This window comes from Salvelinus namaycush, chromosome 20 (assembly GCF_016432855.1).
Source record: "Salvelinus namaycush isolate Seneca chromosome 20, SaNama_1.0, whole genome shotgun sequence".
NCBI classification, from domain to species: Eukaryota; Metazoa; Chordata; class Actinopteri; order Salmoniformes; family Salmonidae; genus Salvelinus; species Salvelinus namaycush.
The window spans coordinates 26,919,761-26,943,168 of record NC_052326.1 but is presented as its reverse complement, the minus strand read 5'-3'; the positions used below and the strand labels follow the sequence as shown (position 1 = coordinate 26,943,168).

The 23,408-nt window shown below is 43.5% G+C and overlaps 2 protein-coding genes and 1 pseudogene across 2 annotated transcripts; 1 reads left to right on the top strand and 2 right to left on the bottom strand.

Annotated features, from left to right (window-relative positions):
• The first annotated feature begins 2,119 nt into the window (after positions 1-2,119).
• Positions 2,120-6,846, top strand: LOC120064731 (transmembrane and coiled-coil domains protein 2-like). The gene is made up of 5 exons (XM_039015350.1): positions 2,120-2,137; positions 3,661-4,074; positions 5,227-5,840; positions 6,255-6,390; positions 6,547-6,846. The coding sequence occupies exons 1-5, from the start codon at positions 2,120-2,122 to the stop codon at positions 6,844-6,846; spliced, it is 1,482 nt and encodes a 493-aa protein (XP_038871278.1).
• A 5,239-nt stretch (positions 6,847-12,085) lies between these two features.
• On the bottom strand, positions 12,086-18,224 carry LOC120065167 (ubiquitin carboxyl-terminal hydrolase 49-like). The gene is made up of 7 exons (XM_039015942.1): positions 17,949-18,224; positions 17,080-17,192; positions 15,435-16,904; positions 14,863-15,073; positions 14,383-14,491; positions 13,880-14,085; positions 12,086-13,618 (listed from the first exon to the last, which is right to left on the bottom strand). Exons 3-7 carry the CDS (start codon positions 16,833-16,835, stop codon positions 13,515-13,517), a joined length of 2,031 nt encoding a protein of 676 aa, XP_038871870.1. The 5' UTR covers positions 16,836-16,904; positions 17,080-17,192; positions 17,949-18,224; the 3' UTR covers positions 12,086-13,514.
• On the bottom strand, positions 16,860-23,408 carry LOC120064730 (annotated as a pseudogene).

The following is a 23,408-nucleotide window of genomic DNA, read 5'->3' as shown; positions in this document are numbered from 1 at the left end:
CCCAGACACATATACACACATACTATACATACGTACCAGTAGAGGAATCAAAAGCCCCACCGATGTTGGTGTAGACTCGTTTGAAGACCACAGTGGTGTGATTGTCATAAGGCCCTATGGTGCTCCCCAGTGCAGAAGAGAACACCACCGCTGACCTCTTTGTGGACACAGGGACCCTTACCAAAAAGTACGAAATAGCAATACATGCAAGTTACTTCTGTAAAATCAAAAAAAAAGGGAATGATTATCAAAATGTTGCTTTGTGCATTACAGTACCTGACATTTCTTTCTTCAGCCCCACTACCAAGCCCTCACTGACTTTCAGCCTGGCCTCCATGGCTATAATGACAGAAATAATGTTGAAGGATATTTATTAAATAAAACCAACCAAAGACAGTAGTTGATTTGATCTCTTACTGTACCTTCATTAACTATGGTGAGTTTCTCCACCACACCCTTGGTGGCTCTCAACTTGGCATCTGTGTTTCTCAGCTCCAAGCATTGCTCCACTACCATGTCTCTGACAGCCAGGAGTTCAGTCCAGATGTTTTGGGGGCAGCTGTTCTTTTCATCCGTTGTATTTGCAGGAGCTGCAAGAGCAATGACCTCCTGCTTTGTGTTGCTCATGGTTCTAATGTTGTGTCTCAAAATGTATTTTCTTGTTGTGTGAGGTGCTCTTATGCCTCTGCTCTGTGCCTCACTTCTGATCAATGATTAATTTGGAACTAGGAATGGTGATGTAGACTAAAACTTCTACGGAACCCAGGTGTATCTAGATTGGGCGAAATCAATCATCAACAATTCTATTCTGTGATAAGTTCAAAAGCTTTATGGTGGTTATCATATCCACAATAATCATATTTTCAAGATATTGCTCGTATAGAGCGGTCAATGGCTGTGATAAACAAAGCTTGGGCCACCACAGTTGAAGTGTGTGATGTACTGTGACAAACTCCAACAGATCTTAACAATGCTTTCTCTTAAAACATTTATTCACCTACTTTGTAAGGGAGAGGGTGGGGTACATTTTCTTCTACAGTAATATACCATCATGAAATTGTATTGTTAACTCCTACTTCTCCCTGTAAGATCATAACGTTGTGTTCTCTGTAACTATGGCGTAAACTCTTGACAGTTTGCAAATAGTTATATCGTTCTTGAAACGTAATTTTGTTTTGTGTGGATTGTCATGATTGCTGATATCTGTGATTGGACCCTCCAGTATGTGTGTATGGTATATTATTGAAAATAAATACAAATGTTGATAGAAAAAGATTTATGGTGCTTATTCATAAATAACCCACAATAAAAATTCATTCTGTCATAAATACAGCTCAGCATGGAAGCATGGCTGTGTGAAACATAATGTATCTGTGGAGCTTTTCCCCAAGGAAGTCTGAGGAGAGCTCATGGCAACCTTCCAAATCCCTACAGACCCCACAACCTCCCAACACATTAGAAAGAACCAAGAGAAAAATATATAATAAATAAGGGCATCAAATATGAACCCGTCCATCACAAAGAGACTATTATTAGTTCTCTGTTTTGGAAACCCTCACCAAGCATTCCTATAATCGGTGTGTGTAGGCCTATTTCTATGGCTTTCATTTAGCATCTGCCTATATAATGCTGCACCATGGGACAGAGAAGATAGGGCACTCCTTTTTAAGCCTTGCCGTAGCTCCACATTCTTTTGTAAACCACTGCAGCAGCCCCCCATTAACATGCGTGAGGCGGTGTATATTCAGGGTTTAAGGGATGAAAGGGCTGCAATAGGCCCTGACACAAGCCCTGCTGTACTACCGTCCCCCCTCCCTCCCCCTCTCCGCTTCCCTGGCTTCAGCACACATAGGCACCTGCGCGCCTGCGCTAAACTCTCCCCATCCCCCCTCCCTTCTTCCTCCATCATCTGTGCCTCAGCTCACACAGCCGTGATAGAGCAGGACGGCTAGTATTTGCACGCAGACAGCGAGAAGGGGAAAGAGAGAGAGGGAGCAAAAGAAAGAGGCAGACAGAGCGAGCGTAAGATACAAAGGGGGAGAAAGAGAGCAACAGCAGAGACAACGAGAGAGAGAGATGGAGGAAGACAGGGAGACTGCAGACATCTTTGTTATCAACAATGGAGCATGAAGCTCTGGTAAGGCGATAGGCAGATATTGGGTAGTGGAAAGACATTGAGGAAAGGGGGTCTCGTGTGACCACAGGGGGAGGGAGGAGGAGAAGGAGGAAGTGGAGGAGAAGGATGGGCCTCGAACACAGACCTGCAGTTGCACTGCCAATCCTGGATTAAACAGTATGGTAACGTTCCCAAATTAATCTGTCACTGCACTGGTTTTGTCTCATCATCCTCTAGTGTTTACTTCCATTCTCATTGACACCCATCACTCATTTCACCCATGTCGCAGTGCATGTCTCCTTCTCATGTGAAGACCCTTTTTTTCACGCCATAGCCGTCTGTTATGATCATCTCCCTGCTTCTGCTCTTGTCTCCAGGAGCCTCACCCACCGTGGACCTAACCCTGTGTTTTCACACACACTGTTGGATCTGAGCATCGGCCATTGCTGTCTCTGTGTGTGTGTTGTTTTTGTTGTATTTTTTCCCATCCATCCAGAGAGGAAGGAACATTGTGTATTTCTTCCCTTCATCCAGTCTGTAACATAATAAGCTTTCCATTTTCTCTCATTGAAATAAAATGAATAGATGAATAGCCTGGTATTGTAGTGCCTGCAGTCATTCGTCCATTAAAATCACATGCCTCCATTTCAATGCAGCTACCTGATTGTAACCTACTTTCTAAAATTGTCGCCTGCTTGTCAGTGGATCTTTTGGGAAATAGTGCAGGGCACTGTGGCTCCTCTGAGACCTCTTTTACATGCTAATACAATCCTAATAAAGCCTCAGTGGCCTGACTAGATGAATTAGGGCAGCGCTTGCTGAGATATGTGTGGTGTCTGCCCTGGTTCCTGTCTGCTGGGGTTGGTGACAGTAGTGTTGTGATGTCTGCCCGGGCGACATGGGGTAATAATTAAAACACAACAATTCCCACTCCCAGAAACAACTAGATGTTTTTTATCCTATATAAACAGTCCACAGATGGTTGTGTCTTTCAGTGAGATGTTAAGAATTCACACTGAGGGAGATTAGACCTCCATTGTTTGTCGAGCTGCCTGCCACGTTGCAGAGTAGAAGAGGGAGGGTACTCCCCCATGTTTATGTCATGCAGCATCACACCACTAGATCATACATCACACAAGTTTAAAAGGGATAGAATGATACATTGATTGTGCAGATTTCTGAACTAATAATCACAGTATTCATCGTTGTCTTAGACCTAACCATCATCATCACCATCACATTCATCAGGTATTCATGTGCCAAAATAGTTTTTCACAGTTTAGCAGTATGCACTGTGAAAACACTTGATGTAAAATCTGTTTATTAAGGCTTAACACAGTAACTTTGTCTGGGTCTTATGCCAAGGATCTGGGGGAAAGTCTGTGAAAAGAGAACAGTCACTAGATCTGTCATTGTGATGGGTGTTCTGCTTTAAAGATCATGTTTACCTTGCGATGCTGACTTCACATCAATCATGGCAACCACTTTCTCCCTGTCCGCGCACTCTGTCACCTCTGCCTCCCCCATCCCCTTTCCCTGCTTAGCTGGATAAAAGCGAAGTGACAACATTGGGCCTGCCCCCCTCAGCCAGCCATGGCGGCTCTGACAGTAACATCAGCTTGGATGGGGCTGGGGTGGGTGCGGGGGCAGGGGCAGTGGCCGGGTTGGGGGCTGTGGCTGGAGGGGCTGAAGGGGTCGCAGAGCCTCAGCGAACGCGGGTCGCTCTGGAGCACCTGCAGCAGAAGATCCTGAAGATAACTGAGCAGATTCGGATAGAACAGGAGGCAAGAGATGACAACGTAGCCGAGTACTTGAAGCTGGCCCACAACGCAGACAAGCAGCAAGCCTCGCGCATCAAACAGGTGTTTGAGAAGAAGAACCAGAAGTCTGCACAGACCATCGCCCACCTGCACAAAAAGCTAGAGCACTACCACAAGAAGCTGAAGGAGACAGAGCAGGTGAGTGAGTGTGTGTGTGTGTGTGTGTGTGTGTGTGTGTGTGTGTGTGTGTGTGTGTGTGTGTGTGTGTGTGTGTGTGTGTGTGTGTGTGTGTGTGTGTGTGTGTGTGTGTGTGTGTGTGTGTGTGTGTGTGTGTGTTTGTTGGTTCCTGCCACACTGGTTCCATCTCATGACTGATGATGACTCCTCTCCGTGGCTCAGCTGTTCCTAAGGGACATTTGTAATGTAATGTGTTTGTCTCACTTGAATGTTTTACCCTGACTGATGCTTTCTGAGGTGATGCACAGGAGGTTGGTGGCACCTTAATTGGGGAGAAAAGGCTCGTGGTAATGACTGGAGAGGAGTCAGTGGAATGGCATAAAATACATCAAACACATGGTTTCCAGGTGTTTGATGCCATTCCATTATTATGAGCCGTTCTCCCCTCAGCGGCCTCCACTGAGGTGATGATACATGTTGTCACTTTATAAGTAGGGTTGGGCCATATCCACATTACCCTATGAATTAAATATAGAAATCATCCCTGGAGGATTTCTGTATTTTGAAAGTTACATATCTTGAACACTTGAGTGCTGACAAGCAAAACATTTTGGGACTATGTCAACAATGAACTAATGAAACAAATATAAAAAGATAGGTTTTGGGTGGAATTACCCTTTAACAACAGGTTGTTGAAAATACCTATTTCAATACCTGACTTTGTAGAACATGACATGAGATGTCACTCACTCACTATCTAAAGATGTTTTGTTGTTGTAGAAAAGCAAATAAGAATGATTAGCTTTATCTTTCAACTAACACACACATTTATTTATTTAAAAAGTACAAATATTGACATTTTAAAGAAACTGTTTCCACAGTATTGGAAATCATGTCTCCGGTATTTCAAAATTCCTTGGTATAGGTGCTATCATAAACCTGCCCAACCCTATTCCTAGGTAGATTATCTGAGGGTTCTGTTCTGACTATGCCCTCTTATTGATAAAGTATGTTAATATTCTCCTCTCCCTGCTCTGTTGTGTCACCTCCACCATTCCACTTTTATTTCCATCCCTCTCTCACCACTTATCCACCCATGTATCTGCTACTCCTTCACACCCTGTCAATCTATCCCATTTTCCATCCCCCCTCCTCCCTCAACCCTCCTTATAGAATGGTCCAGCCCGTCAGCCTAAGGATGTGCTGCGGGACATGCAACAGGGGCTGAAGGACATGGGGGCCAATGTACGAGCCGGGTTCCATGGCTTTGGCGGGGGTATGGTGGATGGGGTCAAAGGAGGGGTAGAAGGAGTCAAAGGAGCTGTGGTGTCTAAGCCACGGGAGTTCGCCAGCTTGATCCGCAACAAATTTGGCAGTGCAGACAACATCTCCCACCTCATAGAGGACGGGGTGGGAGGGCACTCAGAGGACGCGCCCGCTCAACGAGCCCTGAGTGGCAGTGCCACCCTTGTCTCCAGCCCCAAGTACGGTAGCGACGACGAGTGCTCCAGTGCCACCTCTGGCTCAGCGGCAGGCAGTCACTCAGGCGGGGCCGGGGTAGGAGGTGGGATGTCGGGGCAAGGGCAGGCTGGCCTGGGGAGCCCCAGACTGGATGGGCACCACCACCACCACCACCACATTCACAGCTCCTGGGACACCTTGCTGGAAGGCCTGCAGGAGATCAAGGCCAGCCAGGCCCACATGGAGGATGCCATCGAGGACATGAAGAGTCAGCTGCAGAGTGACTACTCCTACATGAACCAGTCTCTGCAGGAGGAGAGATACAGGTGCAGACCAACACCTAGGCCAATACACAGAGCATGAAATGAGAGTTGGTAGTATACATCAATCTCACACTAACTGCTGAAACAAGCTGCTTTGCTTTTAGCTTGTTTCAGTACAGCAGTGTAAATTATGTCCAGTGTTTTTACACTACATGATTTATGCTGAATGATATTCATGAGGATAATTAAAAAGGTCAAGGAAACTGTTACAGGTTTTGTACATTTCAAGTTTTGTCAAGATCAGAAGTAGTTGTTTTAATGTATAAAACTGATGCTTAAATTAAACGGAGTGACACCTTGAAAATTGCATAAATATCTAAAATCTTTCTCTAATTCGTTGAATTGGTCTTTACTCCGCTGGTCTAAATTATACCGGCTCTGCCTCATACATTTAAAAAAAAATCTCTCTCTGTTTAGGTATGAGCGACTGGAAGAGCAGCTGAATGACTTGACAGAGCTGCACCAAAACGAAATGACTAATCTGAAACAGGAGCTGGCCAGCATGGAGGAGAAAGTAGCCTACCAGTCCTATGAGAGAGCCAGAGACATACAGGTAGAGAGATAGAGACCTGGATTTACAGTTTATGATACTTTTCCTGTAGATAAACAAGTATGACTCCAGAAATTAGCCTTGTTCCCCTAATTCAGTTGTAACATTGTGTTTGCCTGTGTTTGTCATTTGTACCTGTGTGTGTATGTATACATGCAGGAAGCGGTGGAGTCATGCCTGACCCGCATCACTAAGTTGGAGCTCCAGCAGCAGCAGCAGCAGGTGGTGCAGTTGGAGGGTGTGGAGAACGCCAACGCCCGCGCCCTGCTGGGCAAACTCATCAACATCATCCTGGCACTCATGGCCGTAGTGCTGGTGTTCGTCTCCACCCTGGCCAACTTCATCACCCCACTCATGAAAACCCGAGCGCGGGTGGCCACCACCGTCATTCTGGCCCTGTTTCTGTTCATCCTTTGGAAGCACTGGGACTTCCTGGACCTGTGGCTAATGCCCAGCTGAGTTTCCTACAGCCAATCACCCACGCCCTTGTGTCTGAGTGACCAGGATGTGGACAGAGGGACCAGAGTGATACACTGAGCTGCCCTAGACACTCTAACAGTCTCAAACTCAGAGAGCGTGAATACAAAACTCATATTTCTGAAAGAGAACCAGTGCACTTTTTTGATAGGATTTATGCTTGAAGAGTCATACTTAGGAGGGTTGAAAGGTCAAAACATTTCTTTACAAAGCAACTGGCGAAGACTTCCTTCGGATAGGGGGGGGGGGGCATTTCTGGTTGACTGATGGTCGAGAGAGAGACATTTAAGGAAGAGTGTTGGGTGTTTTATGGTGATTACCATGACAAGGAACCTGAGGAACTATCTGCCTGGTCGCATGGCAACTCAAGCATTTGCTCTTTCTCATGACCAATCTAGTGGTGTCAACTCACCATCGTACTGTAGTCACTATGACCTAATTACAATTTGAGAATTCATGTTGAAATTCTTTGACACTTTTCTAATGTTAGTATAGGCCTACACTTAAAAGTGAAAATGGATAAAAGAACAAATTATACTTTGTCTTTGCTAAACCATGTTTGCTGTTAACTTTTTGTTGAGCCAATTGTATATTTGGAGGACATGGCCAAGCAAAATGATTGTTTTTTTGCTCAATGTTAGGGTATGTACTACTCATGCATGTCCTCACGTGCATTTATACCTGTGTGATGCACTTGGCATGAGTAGGATTCCAACACCAACAGAAATACTCTTTGGACTTAATAGCATTCTGTTGTCTGTAGACAGTTTCTACCTAAATGTTTTTTTAAACTTTCATCTCCATATTATTTTTTAAAACAATCAACTCAATCTCTTCTGGTGTTTAAAACAACACCTTTTTTGGTGTATCAGTCCTTTTAGTGTTTTATGTGTGATGTAAAGAAGAATTTGAGGGCCAGAAAGTAATCTGGTGAGATGGATCATCAAAACTACTAAATGATCTATAATCTATTCTGAGCATCAATGCTATTTCAAAACCACTGTTGTTGTAGAGCAGCTAAGAATATATGTAGTGTCAGATTCATAGGCATGTTAGACCATTGCTTCCATATTTCTATCCAGTTTGCGAAATCCATCACAACTCTGTTGCATTCTTAATAAATACATTCTTAAACTATATGCTAATGTTGCATGATATTGGAAAGTAGGATCATTTGCATGCAACAATGTATATCTAACAGTACTGACAATGGAGTAGAATAATAATATGGTAAGTAATCTGTGATAGTTGGGTCTTCATTATGAAAAAAAATACTACAAATGTCAAATAGAGTTCCACAACCTATAAAATCCCAATGTAACCCCCCTTCAACATTTTATTCCAGCCTGGTTCAAGCTAAAGGTTGTTTTTATATCAAGTTATGACATATCTTGTGTCCATCATTTCAGTCAGGGCGGGCTAAAATATGTGTTTACAGATGTGCAGTGAATATCCTCTAAAAATGTATTCAGTTCCAGCTCAACTGAATATTCACCCACTAATCCTGTGGATTACAGCATTATTTACACTTAACTGCCCCCCCTCTCACTTTTATTCACTGGCTGGGTAAAACTGCTAATCCTCATATGTGATTGGGTGAGAGGTAACCAACTCTGCACAACTGAATTTCAAATGCTTGAAAGAATACACGTTTAGGTTGGTTCTGTTGCCATAATGTAATAGTTTACTATTCTTACCAACAGTACTAAATAAACTATGGAACTCTCAAAGGCTAAGACTGAGCCCTAAAAAAATTAAGAGTTGTCAAGGTTGTCAGATGTAGTAAAGAGGCAAATAGGTTTTTAGTGAGGATTTCTTTGGAAAGGCTTCAACCATCAGACAGACCCTGACGTATGCTAAAATACACTGTGTACAAAACATTAGTATTGAGTTACACCCCCTTTTGCCCTGAGAACAACCTCAATTCATCAGGGCATGGACTCTACAAGGTGTCAAAAGCGTCCCACAGGGATGCGAGCCCACATTTACTCCAATGCTTCCCACAGTTGTGTAAAGTTGGCTGGATGTCCTTTGAGTGGTGGGTCTGGGATACAGTTGAGTGTGAAAAAACCCAGCAGTGTTGCAGTTCTTGACACACACAAACCGGTGCGCCTAGTATCAACTACCACGCCCCATTCAAAGGCATTTAAATATTTTGTCTTGCCCATTCACCCTCAATGGCACACATACACAATCCTTCTCTCAATTGTCTCAAGGCATAAAAATCCTTCTTTAACCGGTCTCCTCCCCTTCATCTACACTGATTGAAGTGGATTTAACAGGTGACATCAATAAGGGATCATAGCTTTCACATGGATTCAACTGGTCAGTCTGTCATGGAAAGAGCAGATGTTCCTAATGTTTTGTACACTCAATGTATGTCTTGTAAAATAGTCACAATCACATAGTAAGTTTCAGCAGCACAAAGGCACCTCCTAGTGGAAAATATGTATATTTTTTATTTTGTGGACAGTGAAAGGGAAGTCTTCACTGTGCCAAAATCAAGAACTTGACTGAACCTGAAAAATGAGTGTTGACAGTGGTACCGTTCTCCCGAGAAACATAATAAACTAATATTGTGAGAAACACAGACATAGTTTAAATCCCATGGGTCAATCTAAGTAACTCAAAAAAAGTCCATCATAATCCGTCAGTATAAACTAGAGATGTTTTTTTGCATTGGCTACGTCTCAATCCACCGCCTCCTCCTATGTCAGCCTTCCGCATCTGTGGTGGAAGATGGCCGAGCTACAACAGTGTTTGTCAGACCACGAGACATCCCGAAAAATCAGTCTTCTCACGAAAGTGTCCAAACCTAATAAGGAAAGATGAGACTCATGAACATGATGGACTCGTCTGAAGTCGGTACTGCTAATGTGCCAACTTCTGTCTGTAGTGTCCGAACTGTTTGGGCTACAAACTAATTACCCCACTATGGAAAAGGGCAACTCTCACAAACACTATGGTGTTCTCCGTTTAGCTCTACGATCCCCACAAAGTCATGGACTCATCTGAAGATAAACCATACAAATGGAAGTATGGAGGTAGTTTGGTGCCAACAAAAATAAAGGGTTAAATATGTAAAAAAATATATATATATTTCCTGAGCTTTCTTACATCTCCTAGATATAGGACAGACACTTCAAAACCTTATTCCTTATTATTGTCTTTTTTGCCATTTATGAATGTGTTATTCAATGTGTTTCTCTGGGCTATTACTGTAGTAAAGGCCAAATTCAATATTTTAGCAAATAATGATACCTAAAAGGGTCCTTAAAATTCAAAATCAAATAGCTAAATGATCCATGGTATAACCATCTTAAAACAATTCCATATGTTAGCTTTGTAGAACCCCCCCCCCCCCACACAGCTTAGAAAGACAGTCCATCAATGTAAGAGGTTAAAGCAGGTAGTACATGAACAAAATACATGCAAATAACACACACAAATGTATGTCATTTCTTGTTTTTTTAATCAGTATTGACCGGCAAACCCCATTTGACTATTACATTGATAACAGGTGCTTTTACAATAAAGGACTGAACTCAAGAGATCATGACAGGCCAATGGAAAGGCCTCACCTGACCTCAAAGTAAGACATTCATCGTCATTAGATTGTAAAAGTTGAAACAGTTCACAAATTAATTTATTTGATTCATATCAAGACCAGCAGTACAATATATCTTCATTACCTGGCAAACTATTAAAGTAACTGCCCAGCATTTCTATGAAATATGACCTATAATTACTTACAATATGAGTAAAATAGATTTCCTTCTAAAAAAATCGAAATAAGTATGTTAAAAAGCAGCTTTTCTGTTGGAAAAGTGTGGGCGTATACCGGTCATTAAGTAGACCGCTGTTTGGCCAGCTCATCCTCCTCATGTTCTATGAGGACATTTTTTAAACGGTCTGTTTGAGATACAAGCTAAGACAGTACAGTATGAAGATAAGCAAAAAACTGCTTTCCCAATAGAAATCCCCGATCACACTTGTAGGCGATGTCATGGCGATGTTGGCTCGCTCATAGCTCATGCGTAGAAACATGTAATCGGGTCTAACGGTCATCTCGCGCCGAACTGCGTATTTGCAGGCCGTCAAATCAAAGGCACTCCTTCGATATAAAGTATTATTTGACAAAAATGAAAACATCTCAGTGTGTCACTTTCAGAAGGTAGGAGTAATAACATGTTCAACTACTTAAGACATTGGTATAGAATCTAGGTTGTGCAAACATGGAAGAATTTTTCACTTCTCTTATTTGGCTTCTCAAACCCCGACCTGGTCTGTTTCGCAAGCGTTCCCGGGCGTCTCGTGATGTTGAGCTTAGAAACTCTGATACAAGTTTGAGGTGGGGGTTTTAAAGTATTTTTTTCTTCAATTTATGCTTCTGTAATAGTTTAACTTTAGTCCGTCCCCTCACCCCGACCCGGGCGCGAACCAGGGACCCTCTGCACACATCAACAACAGTCACCCACGAAGCATCGTTACCCATCGCTCCACAAAAGCCACGGCTCTTGCAGAGCAAGGAGAACCACTACTTCAAGGTCTCAAAGCAAGTGACGTCAACGATTGAAACGCTATTAGCGCGCACCACCGCTAACTAGCTAGCCATTTCACATCGGTTACACTTCGGCCACAAATACAAGTATAGAATGGGTCACCATTATTTAGATAAGAGTTAACAGAATATTACACAAAAATAAAAAGCAACACTTTCAAAGATTTTACTGAGTTACAGTTCATAAAGGAAATCTGTCAATTGAAAAATAAAGTAGGCCCTAATATATGTATTTCACCACTAGGAATACAGATATACTGCCGTTGGTCACAGATACTTGTAAAAAAATAAAAAATAAAAGAGTGCACTTCTCCATTGTGCCAGTGGCCATCGAAGGTGAGCATTTGCCCACTGAAGTCAGTAACGACGCCGAACTGCAGTCAGGACAAGTCCCTGGTGAGGACGATGAGCCAGCAGATGAGCTTCCCTGAGACGGTTTCTGAACGTTTGTGCAGAAATTCTTCTTGTGACAAAACTGCACATTTTAGAGTGGTCTTTCACTGACCCCAGCACAAGGTGCACCTGTGAAATAACCATGCTGTTTAATCAGCTTCTTGATATGCCACACATCAGGTGAATGGATTATCTTGGCACAGTTGAAATGCTCACTAGCAGGGATATAAACAAATTTGGGAACCACATTTGAGAGAAATATACATTTTGCGCGTATGGAAAATTTCTGGGATCTTCTATTTCAGATCATGAAAGATTGCACCAACACTTTACATGTTGCGTTTCTATTTTTGTTCAGTATAACTTAAGTTAAATTTTCACTGGGCAGTTACTTTAAAATACCTCAAATAGAAACAGCAGAGTAGAAGAAAAAAATACATTGTATTACAAAGCTGAAGAATTCCTGATTTTATCTTGATTTCATGTCATGATGTCACACGTATATTGCTTGCATGTGATCCACTCGTGAAATGGGTACCCCTCCTATCCCAACACACACTTCAATTTCTCAGTCCTTTGTTCACTCTTCCATCTATTTCTATCCATGAACAGAGATACAATACATCGGACTCTAACCAGAGCCCAAACTAGCCTCTACAATTAAGGTAGGAGAAGAGAGCTGCCACAGGATACAGAAGTCATTAAAAGATCAGAAGCCAATTGATCGTGGGATCAATAAGCTAAGCCCCTCCTCCATAAAGGTGCAGCATGACGCCAGTTGGCTCAATAGTTTCCATCCATCTTCAAAGTGGATGCCTGCCACACAACCCCATACCTCCATTCAACGTAGGGAAACCGAGTACACATGGGAATATCTACACACCATCTATCCCTGTTCATGCCGTTGGCCCAGACCAAGGCCTTTAAGCCTGAGATATCCACAGCAGAATGTGTATGAACAAGAGGTCATAGTGAGATACAGATGACAACTGGGTTGGAGACAAATGCTTTTGGCTGACATCTCATTGTGGTTGAGAATACAGAACAGAGGTAGGCTAAGCAACATTGGTTCTGGAGTGTCTGATAGTATCTGCAGGCTCGTAATCCACCCAGGCTCTGAAGCACCTGACGCAATCAATCATCTCCGCTCTTGAGCCACAATGAAAAACTCCATTAGTTGAGCCACAGGAGGATTCCGATTCCACTCCAAATGGCTGCTGTTCATCACCCCAGGAGGGAGATAAACATTGGAGGAGGAGGCAAGTTACCTCCTATACAATGTAAAGCACTTTGACACCAGGTGAAAAATATAACTAACCATATATGCAATTCATCATCATCAAAAGCTGGTCTTGAGCCTGGATAGAGCAAAAAACATTGCTGACACTGCCACATTCCAGGATCAACATTGCCTTCCTTCCCTTGTGGTACAACGTTCAGTAGCTCTCACATGGCTGTTAGCCTACCAGACTCAACAAATGTGGGCTGAGTTGTTTCAAGCCTGGACACACATCTAGGCTACATCCTGGTTTACAGCTAGTAGATGGAGTGTAACATGACCAAGCAGACCTCTAGGAAACAAACCCAGATGTAGGTCTCAGTCCCACAGGCCAGGCCTTGGCAGATGGGCCTGGTTGTTGACTCTAGGCAGACAGTACACCCTGGTGTAGGGTGTAAATGTGTGAGGGAGATGGGTCTAGGCAGACCTCTGGGTATAGAACAGAATGTAAGCCTGAGTGTTGCACACCTCCTCCACGCTGCACACGTTCATCTCAGAGTCATTACAGTGGACCCAGAAACCTGGAAACACACACAGGGCTGGTTACAGTTTGGCAAACTGTGCCACCTACATTCAACAGAAACTCATGTAATCTCACAGTATCAGATTATACTCAGAGCCAACTGTTTATGAGAACCAACTGTACTATACAAAACTCAATGTTTTCAAAATCTGAAATGTCCACAACATGACAAAAATCAACCTAAAATGTACCAGCTAGGCCATTCTAAGCCAGAGTTGTTAGCTTTGATGTCAGTTTCTGGTATCTTGGTCCCACTCACCTCCCTCGGTGTTGTAGCAGTATGCGGTGTAGTGCCCTGAGCCAAAGCCTTTCCCGTGGTGCATGACTACAGCAGACAGGTCGTAGGTGTAGACCTCTCTGTTGACCGACTGGCCAGAGTCTGTGCAGCAGTAGGGCTCTATGTTCAAAACCTGGTCAAAAGCCACATGGACGCCGATCTTCTCCCTGTGGTTCCGGCCTGACCATCTGTCACAACAGGGATTGGTTATCTTACGGTTGTCCCTGTTACAAGATATCCCTTTGCAGAAAAAAATCTATCATACCAACTAAACCACAAGATAAGATTGTACTTTAAGATGCAACATACATTTAAGAAACTAACAAGGGGACACGCGTCAGAAAGTGGTGGGTGTAAATCTTGACTGTGTAAGCAGACAAAGTCTTCAAATTCAGTAGACCAACTGGGTGTGTGAAAAGAAAGGCTTCCTGCAGATGTAATAAACGCTCTGAATGACCAAAACGGACTAAAGTTCAGGGGCTAACCTGAAGCGTTTGAGGTGCAGCCGTAGAACCTGAGGTAGGCGGTAGATAAGCAGCTGCTTACAGGCCTCTGACAGAACCAGGGGCTTGCGGGACGTCTTCCGTCTTTTCCCTGACAATTATAAAACATACATATCACAGACGTGTAACATTTTTGTGACGGAGATGTAGGATGGGATCACCCAGAAAATGCAGAACTATATTGTGATTACCCGAAAACACAAACTCAGTTTCACTTTAATTATCCACCAATTGACTAGTTTGTCAAATAAAATCTAGCCCAAAATGAAAGAAACACACAATAGGCCTAATTCCTTAACCATGATTAGTCTACACCTGTTGTTTATGAACGCATGTGACAAATACAATTATTCGATTTCATGACTCTGGTCAAATAGCCGAATAAAAACTATAGAAAAACACAGTACAGGAAGATTAGTCTATTCCACAAACAGACAGATTTGTTTCTGTCCCAGTACTAACTGTTGCAGTGGTTGCAGGCGTAGATGCTGCCCTCCAGGGCCTCTGTCTCAGTGAACTTGGCCAGCATCTCAGTGAGGGAGCAGCTGCGCTGGTAGGCCAGAGACGCAGCCGAGCCCTTCTCCGTGCTGTGGTAGCGCTCCGGGAACTCCAGGGACAGGTCCCAGAACGGCTCCACCGTGTTCGACTTGTGCTTACAGGACAGACACGTCACCTGGACAGATGCAGGGATAACCAAGCAAACATTTTACCAAGGGCTTATTAGTTCAAATCTGACACGCCTTAGTTCTGGTGCTGGAGAGCAACTATTGTCCTGCTTGACTTGAGACTCAGAAAAAAAGGCTGTGTAACAAGCAATGGGTATCTCTTTTTTTTTTTTTAAATGCTCACCTGGAGTGAAATCCAGCAATCAACTAGTAATAGTGGAGAAAACCTGGCCTAAAGTGGAAATGCTATAGAGTAGAAAGAGCTTAAACATCCTTGTGATTTACCTTTAGCCATGATAGGGTGCTGACGGTCAAACCTAAATTAATGTGTTGTGTACAATTGCCATGTCAATGAGTAGAGACCTTTACCTGGCTGAGTAGCTGCCCGTGAAAGATGGTGTTGAGGACCTTGAGCACTTGCTTGGAGAGCTTCCTCTGGGTGATGGGGATGACGATCCTGCGCTTGCTGCCTTCTGATTCCAGCTCCTGCTGCACCTTGTCCAGCAGCTCACACAGAAACTCCTGTGCGTCCTGCTGGTCATAGCCACGGAACGCTGGGATCAGGTTCCACACAGAGTGCAGCATGGCAAAGGGCGACACCAGCGACCAGCGGCCCGACCACATGACCCTGAACAGAGTGTGCAGCTCATGACACAGTGACATCTGCTGGCGGGTGGAGGAACGCGGCTCCTTGGGCTGTACCAGTTCTGCTGCATTTAGGCAGGGGGGCGAGTTCTGCTTGCTGCCAGTGGGCAGACCCCCTATGCCTGCCTTTTCCATGCCACGTCCCAGAGGGCAGCCTGGTGTGGCTAGACTACCACCACCAACCACAGCCCCCGCCACACCCTGGTTGGTCTTGGCCAGCAGCTCCTCAGTCTCACACATGTCCAATGTGAGGAAGCACTCCCTGAATTTCTGCAGGTGGCTCAGCACCTGTAAGATAGAGTTCATGTAGCACGTGTTCCCAAGGTTGCGTAGCCCTGTGACCCCCGGGGCCAGTCTCCGATGGGTTGCCTTATGGGAGTAGTACCTCCGCACTCTGAGTTTACGAGTCCTGCCATTGCTGGGGGGTTTCAGGGATAGAAGGGAGGGCTTCTTGGGTGGAGGCAGACGCTCCGGAGGGTCGCGGAACTTCAGGGGGATAAGTGTGATGGTTGAGCGAGGAGCCTGGGTGAGCAGCCTGGCACTCTTCCTCGGCTGCAAATTGTCAAACTCTCCCATGAGTCTCCTCTTCACCTCGTTTTTCTGGCGCCGGACTTCCTCCTTCTCCTGCTCAAGTTTCTCCTCCCGCTGGCTCTGCTCCTCTTGCTGCCGGCTCCTCCAGTGGCGCAGCATCTTCCCCAGCAGCATCTTCCTGCGGTGCCACAGGGCTGTTTGCATGGCTGGTTGAGGCCCGCCCTCGCCCACCCAGGGGGTGCAGTCCCCCCCTGCAGAGGAGCGCAGGGAGCGCCTGCCAGAGCTGCGCACAGTGGACAGTGCCCCACGCAGGAGCTTGAGGTCTCCCTCAGCGTTGTCATTGAGCACATAGTCCCCACAGGCGAAGCAGAAGATGTCCAGCTCCCGCACCTCCATGGCCAGGGGGTGGCGTGACTCCTGGAAGTGTTTGAGGGAGTGCTCTTCCATGAAGCGGCCACAGGCTACGTGGGAGCACTTGAGGCAGGCCCACACGGACTCGGTGGTGCAGCAGTCCACGCAGCGCCATTTCTGTGGATTGAGGATGGAGTGGTCGTGGCCCAGGCGAAGGCGTCCCACATGTTTACAGCGGTCCATCTCTCCAGATGCACATGTGCCTGCCTACAGAGTCAGGACACAAGCCCCTGTGCCAAGCAGCAATTCATCCTGCAGGAGGGAAACAGATACACTTCAGTACATCACAGGGACAGAATTCAACCACTTCATTTTAGATATGCCAAATGCAAAAATGTGTTCTCTATATGAAATTAAAATGGTGTAGCATGCGGAAAGGATTTTAAGGCCCAAGAACATGTTCACCATGTAGGCTTGTTTTACTTACTGTAAAAACACTGTGTGCTGATGTAAGTCAGTGTTCTTTCGACATATGAAAAGGGCCCTTCCCAGGTGCAGTCAGTCAGCTTCACTCATGTCTGATTCCAGATCCTGAATAAACTGAGTATACAAAGGAGGAAAATAAATGGTGCTTATATAGCTAGGTCTTTACATTTACAGGTAAAGAGGCACATTTTGTATCAAAACAAATATGTTTCTAACCAACTTAAAGCATATAAACTTGCTAACTGTGGCCATTTACAGTCAGTGTAAAATTCTGCTGTTCAGTTTCTTTGCAGAATGTAACACTGCTTATAAACAAAGAATTATGTTATGCAATTGAGTTTAGCCGTTAACACGTTATTGACTAGTTAGCAAGCCTGACTAATAACCAATCGATTTATCCATGATTACAAACAAAGGGGTCAAACTGCATTGAACATTTTTTCTGAAGTTTGCAAGTTAGCCTCACTGGCCAACATGCGTTGGGTTGGCGACCAATCAATGGACTCGATATCAAACTGTGCTATATGCTAGCTAGCGCCTGGTACATGGCTTGCCAAATGGCACCAGTTTTGCCATAACGTGGCCACTCGGCTTGTAACACAATGAAAATGTAGCCAACGTTAGTTACTCAATCCAGCCGAAGCGGGTTAGTGTGTACTTGTTCATTTAGCGAAGTAGCAAGTTCGAACTTATTGTTGCCTGTTTGGTTATAAAGCCAGCTTGCTCGCCAATGCTATTGGCAATACAGATAGCTAGTTAGCTACTTGTTGGTAACGTTAGCTAGCCAAGTTATTCACTCTATTTCTTGATAATCATTCGGCTAATGGTACAATAGGTACATTGTCATCAAATAAAGAAAATGTCCTTCACCTCATAATTGTGTCCCTATGCTGGAGTTCTTTCTTCAATTTAAGACAAATATACAATCAATAGCTTGGTGGCTAGCTAGCATTACTAGCTAGGCTTGCTATCAGAACAAAGACTGGTCTGAAACCCACTTTCTTGCGAAAACTCAACAACTTCGGGTTGATGTGATTGACAACGACGGAAAAAATAAAATAAAAAAAATCACTGACGTTTTGCCTGCTAAATAGCTAGCATCCACGGAGCCGCAATGTAAACAAAGATAAATGTGTCTGATATCAACTTTTGAGTACATCTTCAAACAAAACACCGGGAGGTCAACCTAGAATAAAGTCACACATTCTCAGAAAACATACAATATAGCTAGCTAACGTTATGAACCCCTACAGTTCTGAGGTTGACAATGTCAGTAGCTAGCTAGTTGATCTATAAAATAACGGTTTGATGTATTTGTAAAAAAAAAAAAAAAAAAAGCTTCTATTTACCGCCATCGTCTGCACGCGAAAGCTGTCACAAACCTCGAGACAACCGAACCATATCAGTCCTGGAATCAACTCATTCTGATTGGATTGAGCTGATCACTCTTCCGTTGAGCTTTAGCTTTCATTGGTACAAGAGGTGGCATTCATTAAATTGGTCGTGAAAAGATGTGAGCAGTAAACCCACGGTAGTCCAGATTATTTGAGCTCAGTTGGTAAACCAAATGCCGTTATTACAAGGCATATGGCTTTTTACCTGGAGACTGATTAATTATTATTAGCACAATCATTGATTTATTTCAATTCATTAGTATGGCATGCTTTTCCCATTCATAACAGCTGAAATAGTCACCAATAAACCATTCATGACTGACTGTAGTTGGTGAACCAGCGACAATAAGACCAGCGACAATATACACAAAATGTGTATATGGTTAATGAGGAACATAATCAACTTGACATTTACAAAAAAAAATGATTTAGAGTTTTGTCAGACATTTTTATAAGAATGACCAACTAAGTAGAACCATAAAGCCCAGGGGTGCATTCATTACGCCAATTCTGTTGCAAAAGTTTCGCAACAGAAACCGTTCACTCCAAACGAAAACGAGAGTTTATATTAGTCAAATCCTCCCAGTTTGGTTCTGTTTGTTCCCGTTGGGTTCCTAGAGTAAACGGTTTCCGTTGCAAAACGTTTTACAACAGACCAAACGTTTTGCAACGGAATTCGACTAATGAATACACCCCAGATACAACGTTAGTATCTAATGAATACACCCCAGATACAACGTTAGTAGGTTCTTCAAACCGATTACTCATAAAGACAATCCACAAGACATTTGGGACAGCATTATTCTGTCAAGAGGTCAGACTTCAATACGGTTTCGATCTAATTTTTAGCATGAGATATTCCTTGCAGTGGTTGTGAAAGCCTTTGAACAGTTTGAGTTGCTGTACTAACGCTCAGTACATACATTTCCTGCTGCCATGAAGAATTTCCTGTACATGACTACCGCTTGTAAACACAAACAGCTTTAGCCATTAATGCTTTGAAAAGCTGGTCATGGCTCACATCAACACCATCATCCCAGACCCACTCCAATTCGCATACCACCCCGACAAATCCACAGATGATGCAATCTATTGCACTCCACACTGCCCTTCCCCACTTGGACAAATGGAACACTTGCGTGAGAATGCTGTTCATTGACTACAGCTCAGCGTTCAACACCATAGCGCTCTCGAAGTGCATCACTAACACAGATAGAACAACAGACTGATATTTCACTGTATGTATAAATGTGAAGTACCAGGTTGGCGTTTCCACTCACTACCAATTATGTTAGTGAGAGGAAGCCCACTGCGGGCAGTGGGAGAAGATGAACGAGATTGATTTTGGCCGACATTCTGCACATTTTCTCATCGATTAAACATTTGATCTCAATACAGTTTTCTGTTCCCAAAACTAGAATATGTTATGAACAGAGTTTTGTAGACTTTACTCTTTGCAAAGGTTTTTAAAAATCGCGCTGTTTAGGAGTGCAAAGGTGAATTGAGTTATTGCACATGCGCACTTCACAGAGTAGGTGTTCCCTAACGGAAATATGCAGATGCATACTAGAACTCGCCAATAGGATATTGCTAGCGCTTGCTTGCCTCTGCCCACCTCCTTGCTTGTTCTGCCCACTATGACTAATTTGTTCCCATTGGAAACGACAAGCTGTGGTCTATCTTGGTTTAGTTAATAAAGTATTTGTCACTAAACTAAGGCCCCTGGGACTAACCACCTCCCTCTCAACTGGATCCTGAACTTCCTGACAGGCCGCCCCCAGGTGGTGACTGGCTGCATCACCGCTTGGTATAACAACTGCTTGGCATTCAACCGCAAAGAGCTACAGAGGGTAGTGCTTACAGCCCCGTACATCACTTGGGCCAAGCTCCCTGCCACCCTGGACCTCTATACCAGGCGGTGTCAGAGGAAGGCCCAAAAAATTGTCTGAGACTCCAGCCACAGACTGTTCTCTCTTCTACCGCAGGGAAAGTGGTACCAATGCACTAAGTCTGAGACCAACAGGACCCTGAAGAGCTTCTACCCCAAGCCATAAGACTTCTAAACAAGACTGCTAAATAGCTAATCAAATGGCTACCCGGACTGACCCTTTTTTGCTCTAACTCTGACTATGCACACACTAGACTCTACCCACACTTTAGTAGACAGGAGCAATTAGGGTGAAGTGCCTTGCTCAAGGCCACTTTGACAGATTGTGTACCTAGAGACCAGAGACCTTTCGGTTACTGGTCCAACGCTCTTAACCACTAGGTTACCTACCACAACACACATAACATGTACACACTGACAACACACTTACATACTCACCACATATTTTTATTTATTAATTATTTCACATTTATTTAACCAGGTAAGCTAGTTGAGAACAAGTTCTCATTTATAACTGCGACCTGGCCAAGATAAAGCAAAGCAGTGCGACACAAACAACAACACAGAGTTACACATGGAATTAACAAGCGTGCAGTCAATAACACAATAGAAAAAAAAGAAAGTCTATATACAGTGTGTGTAAATGGCATGAGGAGGTAAGGCAATAAATAGGCCATATTAGCGAAGTAATTACAATTTAGCAGATTAACACTGGAGTGATAGATGAGCAGATGATGATGTGCAAGTAGTGATACTGGTGTACAAAAGAGCAGAAAAGTAAATAAAAACAATATGGGGATGAGGTAGGTAGATTGGGTGGTCTATTTACAGATGGACTATGTACAGCTGCAGCGATCGGTTAGCTGCTCAGATAGCTGATGTAAAGTTAGTGAGGGAAATATAGGTCTCCAGCTTCAGCGATTTTCGCAATTCGTTCCAGTCACTGGCAACAGAGAACTGGAAGGAAAGGCGGCCAAAAGAGGTGTTGGCTTTGGGGATGACCAGTGAGATATGCTGCTGCTAGTACTTTACCCCTACCGATATGTACAGTACTGTACATAGCTACCTCAATTACTCTGTACCTCTCCACATCGACTCAGTACTGGTACTCCTTATATATAGGAAGTACCAGTACCGAGTCGATGTGCAGGGGTACAAGGTAATTGAGGTAGTTATATAATGTTTTGTACACTCTGTGTATAGCCATGTTATTTTTTTTCGTTATTCACTGTGTCACTATTTATGTTATCTTTTTTATTTGAATCTTATCTTTAACTCTGCATTGTTGGAAAAGGACCCCTAAGTAAGTATTTCACTGTTAGTCTACACCTGATGTCTATGAAGCATGTGACAGAGTGTGGTCCCTGGGAGCACCTGCTGTTTGCGCACTTTGCTGAACATCTTCAGGTACTGGGTCATGGTGTTAACACAGTCCGCGGGCGCGTAGAGGCCCTCAGACATGGTGGCAAACACAGAAGGCAGCTCCATGATGCTGGGGCCCAGGAAGCTTTGCATGAACTCTTTCATTAGGTTCCAGCAGTCCCCAGGGACCATACAGTTGCAGTACACTACCAAAACAAACACACAGATTCGATCATGGACATCAGTTTAGAAAAAGTGAGACAGATCGAACCCTCCTTTGTATTCATTTGCTGTACAGATCACTCACCTCTACTGAAATGCCCCTCGACAATGATTAAACATTTATTTGATTACCGCACCAACTTTTATTAGGAAATCATAATAGCGGTGGTGGGAGCCACGGCTCTCTACCTTGTGCCTCTTGGCGTTCTGGAAGTGGCTCTTCAACTTAGTCATGAGCATGTCAGGCAGGGACCCCCTTCAAATAGGGCTAAGCAGCTCAGGGGTGTTTCTGAGTTATGCATCACATACAGGAATTTGGTGGGCTGGCCTGTGACAAACAGAGAGAAAGAGGGAAAAAAATAAAGATTAGGTGGCTGTTGTGTGTAGTTGAAGGATGTAGTCTGATGAATTACATGACAGATAATTTAGTTTATGTCATAGCTTTGCAGTACAACTTTAGTTACCCCTGGCATTTCCTGTGGCATGGTAAGTCTCACAGTCCACAGTAAATCTTCCTGCTTCACAGCGCCTAACTGCTCCAACTTCTTGTGCAGAATTGATATCGTCTGTTGCACACTCTTTCCCTCAGCCAAAGGCACCTGACACACACTAAGCATGGAATACAGCACACAGAGTATAAATGTTAATAACATTAAGATATTGTTCAGCATTAAAAATCAGATATTGAACAATGTCAGATCTGAATGGTGATGAAAGATGAGAGCAAGCTTGGAAGAAATCAACCAGGTGACAGGTAATTTAATTGTGCATTGTTGCATGTTGATCCCGATGATTTAGATACACACTAGATGACTAATTGATGATTTAGATATACACTAGATGACTAATTGATGATTTAGATATACACTAGATGACTAATTGGGGGCTTTGTGTTGAAGCCACAGTGCCTTCATTTTGGCACTCCCCCACCGTTGTAAAGTATTTTAGGAAGCTATAGAAATGCATTTATTAAGATCTACATTTGTTTTTACCACGTTTATTCTATTACAGACACATTAATGCATGCATACTTACTTTTACATTATATTATGTGAGCTAAACAAACATTTTAAATAGATAAAACATTTTTTTTAAGTATAATTTTTTACAGATTGCTAATATTACTATCCCCACTATAACAAAAAAAAATACTTAAATACATGAAGCATTTCATTTAAATACTGTAGAATTCAATTAATTCCTATGGAGGACTGCCAACATGGCCAACCGGTGGATTCAAAGGATCTCATCAAAGACTTTACAATATGTTTAGAAACTGTGTTCTCAATGGCCAGTATATACAGTAGCATCAACAATCCTGCATTTATAAATATTGATCCACATGGAATCTTGGACCATGTAAGAGACCAGCTGAGAAGTTGTAGCTAGCTAACTACTGATATTTCATACGTTTTATAAGAAGGCAACAAAAACTAACAATAGATCTCACCAAGTCACCCCCAT

What these genes read in the sequence shown, in the direction of transcription:
- LOC120064731 (XM_039015350.1), top strand. An exon ending in CTGCAGGAGGAGAGATACAG is followed by an intron (nt 5,841 to 6,254) that starts GTGCAGACCAAC and finishes CTCTCTGTTTAG; the next exon opens with GTATGAGCGACTGGAAGAGC. An exon ending in AGAGAGCCAGAGACATACAG is followed by an intron (nt 6,391 to 6,546) that starts GTAGAGAGATAG and finishes GTATACATGCAG; the next exon opens with GAAGCGGTGGAGTCATGCCT.
- LOC120065167 (XM_039015942.1), bottom strand. Translation starts at nt 16,835, where the DNA reads ATGGACCGCTGTAAACATGTGGGACGCCTTCGCCTGGGCCACGACCAC. An exon ending in CGCCTGCAACCACTGCAACA is followed by an intron (nt 14,492 to 14,862) that starts GTTAGTACTGGG and finishes TATAATTGTCAG; the next exon opens with GGAAAAGACGGAAGACGTCC. An exon ending in CTGCACCTCAAACGCTTCAG is followed by an intron (nt 14,086 to 14,382) that starts GTTAGCCCCTGA and finishes CTGTTGTGACAG; the next exon opens with ATGGTCAGGCCGGAACCACA.